Source organism: Oppia nitens, unplaced genomic scaffold (assembly GCF_028296485.1).
Source record: "Oppia nitens isolate AA-2021 unplaced genomic scaffold, nextdenovo-longstitch-racon4-pilon3 scaffold25_pilon_pilon_pilon, whole genome shotgun sequence".
Classification (NCBI taxonomy): Eukaryota; Metazoa; Arthropoda; class Arachnida; order Sarcoptiformes; family Oppiidae; genus Oppia; species Oppia nitens.
In genome coordinates this window covers 121,178-128,048 of record NW_026533205.1, presented here as the reverse complement: position 1 = coordinate 128,048, position 6,871 = coordinate 121,178, and the positions used below count along the sequence as shown (strand labels likewise).

The 6,871-nt window shown below is 26.8% G+C and overlaps 1 protein-coding gene across 1 annotated transcript; it reads left to right on the top strand.

Moving 5' to 3' along the window:
• Positions 1–3,668: 3,668 nt before the first annotated feature.
• LOC128954107 (uncharacterized) lies at positions 3,669–4,765 on the top strand. Its single transcript, XM_054299675.1, has 3 exons — positions 3,669–3,735; positions 4,039–4,352; positions 4,433–4,765. Exons 1-3 carry the CDS (start codon positions 3,669–3,671, stop codon positions 4,763–4,765), a joined length of 714 nt encoding a protein of 237 aa, XP_054155650.1.
• Positions 4,766–6,871: the final 2,106 nt, after the last annotated feature.

Genomic DNA, 6,871 nt, shown 5'->3' with positions numbered 1-6,871 from the left:
GAATAATTATTATTGCAATTAAAACTCATTTAAATACTACAAAAAATAATGCATTTTTTAAATTTAATTATCAATAAAAATACTATTACTAAAAATATTATTATTATTATTATTATACAGTATTAGTAATACATAGTACATGTACTGTAATCTAAATATTAAATAGTGTATCAAAATTGACATTAACTTTAAATAGCAATAATAATAATAATAATAATACTTATAATATTGAGTTCAAATATACATAATTTAGTTATACTGTACTAATAATTATTATATAGTTTTATATTATTGTATTAAAAACCCATTAACATTGGACAGTCTAAATGAATTATTAATCAAATCAAACATTAATTTTATTTTTATATAAATATAGTTTATATATTTTATGCAATTATTATTATTATTACTATAAAGTGGTTTTAATTGTAAATTTTTTGTGTAATATATTAAAGTTGCAAATAATATGTAATTTTTTTAATACATAGTTTTATACACTATTACTAAATATTAAAAATATTTTATCTCTCTCTCTCTCTCTCTCTCTCTCTCTCTCTCTGATTAAAAGTTTTTATTATAAAATTATTCATAACATACTAAGTATTTATGATTTTTTTTTTAAATTAGTCAAAAAATAAACTCTCAATAATTATAATAAGTTTTTATAATACTAACAAATAAAAGTTACTAAAAAAATAATAATTATAAGATTGAAAATATATTTATTTATTTATTTTTTTTGGTTAATAATTAGAGTTTCAATTAATACTATATTATTATTATTATTTGTATTTGTATTTTATTCAAACAAACAAAACTAAATACAAAACTAAAAAATATTTAATAATAATATAATTGTAAAACAAAAAAAAACTATTTTAAAAAATTTTGTTTTAGCAAAAAAAAAACACTAAATCAATCAATACTATCATCAAACCTAACAAACAATAAGTTACAGGAAAGTCAATACAGGTCACACATACAGGTGCTCTCTATCTATCTTTTAATCATAACTAACAATCGGATGATGACTATTATCATCACCGCATGTATCCACTTCACCAGTGCCTACCAGTTCAATGTCGACAATATCTCTATTGTTTTGATTGTATCGGCGTATGTCTAGCAAGCCTTTGACCGCATATACTACCAGACAAACTGTGGCCACAATTGTATACAAACTTAATGCCCGTATAATAGACGAGTGTCGTCGGCGGCGATGACCACCACTACCAGTGGCCACCACATCACGTTTGACCATCCATTGACGGGCCAGTAGACCGGCGGCCAGCGGTAATAGGATAAACTCGACAGCCCTGACCGCTACGTATCGCCACAGAAATCGGCGGACCGGCCGACGGGCAAACACTGGCCAAACACCAGTATAGGGTCGTTGACAGCTCCAGCATATCGATGATTGTTTGCCAAGGATTAGCTGCCGTAGACAGTGTAGATGTGCTGCCCGAGCCGATCGACATATACACGGTTCGAGTACCTGACCATCGGATTTGCGGCACAGGTAGCATACGATAGTCTCGTTGAATGTGGCATCAAAACTGGCCCGACTTGAGAATGTACTCCGTATGGGTGTGACTGTCATATCCCAGTCCTCCTCTCCCCTCCCGATGGTAGCAGTAGTGGTGGTGGTAATCAAATGGGTGGGTGAGTGTGGGGGGTGGGAAACCGGTAGGTTTTTTTGTTGTGCGGTTAGATAGTAGTAGTAGTTGTTGTAGTGATAATAACCGTTTTTATTTTAATTATTATTATTATATTATTAATTAATATCTATTGATGTATGTATTGTCTATTGTAATGATAATTATTTATTTTTTAAAATATAAATTAATTATTTATATATATTTTTTTTTGAATGATAAAAGTGCGCGCAAATAATTAAAAAACAATTATTATGTAATTTTTTTTATTAGTATTATTTTTTTTTTAATTAAATTATGATATTTGTTGACTATTTATGAAATTACGATTATCATATCGTGTTATTGTAGATAATGTATTAGTTTTTTTAATTAAAAAATATATTATTTAAATCTACACATATAATATTTTTTAAAAAGCAAATAAAATAAACAACAAATTAAAAAAAAACTTATAAATATTTATATAATTTTTTGTTATCAATAATTATTAATAATTATTTTTTTAATTGAAATTATCAGATAAATTTTTGTTTTGTTTTTTTAAATATATTCACTATATATAATACATATATGTTTCATTATATTATATGCAATTAATGAAATTTATTGTACAATATATATTATATTCAATAATATTTTTTATGATAACGATTATTATACTATTATTATTATTATTATTATTAATACAGTATTGTTATTAATACTACTAACTAAAGGGTGGAGTTATATCATTAGTATTGCATTCAACAACAAAAAAAAATCAATTAAATTCAATTTCAATTTCAATTGAAATCTATGCATACAATTTGAAACTAAATTTGAAAACAATATAATGTTTAAAACTTATACTACTGTATAATATATACAATATTTAATGATATAACTAACTAAATGGGTATTTAGTTAACTGATCTTAACGTAACACTGATCTTAAATTTAAATATATTAAAATTTAAATAAATATAATTAAATTATTATTAGTATCTAATACACTAATTATAAAGCATAGATTAAAACTAATAAAATACTATAAATTATTATTAAAGTATATAATAAAATAGATATTAAAGAGAGAGAGAGAGAGAGAGAGAGAGAGAGAGAGAGAGAGAGAGAGAGAGAGAGAGAGAGAGAGAGAGAGAGAGAGAGAGAGAGAGAGAGAGAGAGAGAGAGAGAGAGAGAGAGAGAGAGAGAGAGAGAGAGAGAGAGAGAGACTAGTCTAAAAAATTAAGTTTAAACTCTATGTCTAAACAAATATGATTTGAATTTCAGTTTTATTTTGTAATATTTTTTTTAATTACTATTTTTCCAATGAAAACCATGTTTTTTGTGTTTAGTATTTCTAAGTATTTCTATCTACTTTATTAAACTATCATATTATTATTAATGCTAATGTACAAATTAGTTATCAATACAATCAGTAGTATATGAGTTCCCATACCTACCGGTGCAACATACAAAACACACTCACTCACACACACACATATATATACACACACTCACACACACACATACATACACACACATACATACACATAAATATATACACCACACACACACACAATCACACTCACACACACACACATATATATATATATATATATATATACATACATACACGTGTGTGTTTAACTGTCGGTCAATTGCTTATATATGTTATTATGCAGTGTATCTAAAACATATAATTTAGTATATTATATATATATATATATATATATATATATATATATATATATATATATATATATATATATATGTTTAATAATTWGTGGCCTAATTTGTTAGACACAATAATTTCAATGTCATTATTATTATTACAATATATTCTCAATTATTGGTTTTTGTTAATTACAGAATATTCTTGTATTAATACTATACTAAATGTCTCTTAACTTCACTGGTAGTTAACATCATTGGGATCGTAGTAGTAATGATTGTTTTTATCAAACAATATAATAATATTAGTAATAATATAAATATAAGTAATAATAATAATAATAATCACAATAATAAATGACAAAACATCTTAATCTAAGCCAACTGTCCGAAGACTACATAGCAGTTCAACAGCCGTTTAGAGGTATATATATATCCAGTCATTCATACCATAAATATAATCATAATTATCATTAGATATATAGTAATAGTAATAATATCAGTAAATATATATTGAAAAAATTATTATTATTATTATTATTATTGATATATTATTGGAGAAAATATAATAATTAACATTATTTTCAAAATATATAGTAATAATTATTTTCATTTATCATTGATATACTCTATTGTATTAAATGCTATATAAAAAAAACTACAATAAACTTAATAAAACTATTGTATATCTAAAAACTATTGGGTATTATATACTAACAATTAATAGGACGGTCGGCATCACAGGTACTACAAAAGGATACCGTTTTGAATACAATAGTCGTATGGACTAAACGCCAGACAATGAGGTGTCGGTTGAGGTGTTGCTACTCGTGTATGGATCTAAGTCATGGTTTTAGACAATCATTGGTCGGCAGTGGCAGCGGTAACGGTAACAAAGTGGCCGATTCGGCAACCATTGATAAGGTCGGGACATTTGCCAGTGAACGGCTCAGAGCCCGTCAAAACAGATGGCAAATGTGGCGCCGATTTTTCAGTCGGCCGATGGCCAACAAACACGAGGATGTTATGACCAAAAAAGAGGTTTTTATTTTTATTTTGTTTGTTTGTTTGTCTATCAAAAAATGATAGCTAACTGTCCATTCAATCAACCAATCAAATAGAGTGCAACAAATGCCAAGTCGGCCGCAGCCGTGTCGGGAGTCAAGAGACGTAATGCCGGCATATTTATGGCCGACTATGACGAGGAACTGACCACCACTGCTGCTACCGATGATGATCGGGATCATCGGACGACCACTACTACTACTGCTACCGATAGGACCGGTAGGCGTAATGAGGGTTCGCTAGAGTTGTACGACTTGGAGACGGATGGCAACAACGGCGATGATGTCGACAGCGGACACTACGATGATATGAACCGTACGATGACTACTACTACTACTACTACTACAACAACAACAAACAAATATGACAAATACATGGATAAGCCGTGAATTTTTTGGTTTTCAATTGGATTTTTTTTGATGGTTTGATATCCGACTCTAGACTACTACTAGACTACTGGATGTTTGATGTCTTCAAATATTATATGAAGTTTTTAATTGAATTGAATTTGAAATTTTGATGAAATTTTTTGTTTGTTTGTTTGTTTGGATGAATTGAATTGTTTGTTGTAAACTAAACAACAACAACAAAAATTGTGATAAATATACAGTCAATGGATTTCAAGTAAAATTTATTATATAATTAATTAATTAATTTACTGATAAATAATTAATTGTTTGATTGAATTGAATTGAATTGATTGTGAAAATAGATTACAATTTATTTTATTAAATATATATATAAATAATAAATTTTAGAAAATTTTATTTTATTTTTTATGTATATAAATATAGTAACAGTAATGAAATATTTTTGTGTAAATATTATATTTAAAAAATTATTTTTTTAGCTAAATATGCGGGTTATATTAAAAGTTTTTAAAAATATCAAGCACATTTTTGTAAAATATTAAATTTAATAGAAAATAAATAATAATTAGTAACAAAATAACTATTATATTAATATATTTTTAAGGAAAAAAATATTAAGTGTTTTTAATAAAACATAATAATCATAATTATTACATATCTAATAATAATAATAATAATAATTATTATTATTACAGAATAATATCAATACATAAATAAAATATTATAGATTTTAATTTTTTTTAAATATAGATTTATTTATAAATTTACATAATCTATATGTGTAACAAAAGTTAAAAATTTTGCATTTATTTTAATACTACTAAAAATTATTTAGTTTTATTATATTAATAGATAAATATTATTTTTAAACAATATTTACTGTATTTTTTCAAAATTATTAATAAAATCATTAAATAAAATTAGCGCGTATTCATTACAATAATAATTATCATTATTATCATTAAATAATTAGTTAATAAAATTAGTTAATTATTAGCATGATTTTTAAATAATAATAATAATAATAGTAAATAATAAATACGTTAAACATTAATAGTCTATTTACTTATTATGACTATTACTACTGTATATATGATTAATATAGATATTGATTACTATATTAATATACATTAATAATAATTATTTTTTAAAAAAACATAATATCACAGAATTTGTTCATAAAAAAATGTTTAATCAATTGATTTGCATTTATTTTAATAATTATATATTACAATTGATAACATATAATGTATTGTTTGGTTTAGTATTATCATCCAATGATGATTTCTGTATGGATGACAACGATTTAATCAATATATTTTCAATGGCTAACTATAATTATGTACGAAAAGATAGTCTAATCTATAGGCAAGTAGTGGACAGTAAGTTTAAGGGACAGTCAGGTAAGATAGCGGACATCTATTGGCGATCGGGAAGTATGTATTGTATTGTGTTATTACAAAAAAAATTACACACAAATAGTTATTTCTGTCTCTCTCTCTGTCTCTCTCTCTCTGTCTCTCTCTCTCTCTCTCTCTCTCTCTCTCTCTGTCTCTCTCTCTGTCTCTCTCTCTGTCTCTCTCTCTCTCTRTCTCTCTCTCTGTCTCTCTCTCTGTCTCTCTCTCTGTCTCTCTCTCTGTCTCTCTCTCTGTCTCTCTCTCTSTCTCTCTCTSTCTCTCTCTGTCTCTCTCTGTCTCTCTCTGTCTCTCTGTCTAACTATATATATATATAAACATTAATACTTATCTGTAATACATATAAAAGAGTTTCTGACGGTCAGCACCGGTATCTTATTCAATAAACTGCCCGATAGTTGTCGGACTACTAAAACCAGTGCCGATAATAATAATAATAATAATAATAATAATGATTGCAATAAGTTGGACAACATGTCGTTTATTATTGGCCGTCGGCAATCATCATTATCGGTAGCCGGCAATACGGCCACCACCACCACCGCCATCACCGATCAGTCGTACGTAGCCTATCGTTGGTTTAATTTGTCGGGCATATGGACTTTCCTGTCAATTGTCGGCAACTCCGATATGCCCTATTCGTTGGCCAACGAATCGTTGGCAATACAGTCGGCCAATGATCACATGAAACGATCACAATTTTGGCCAA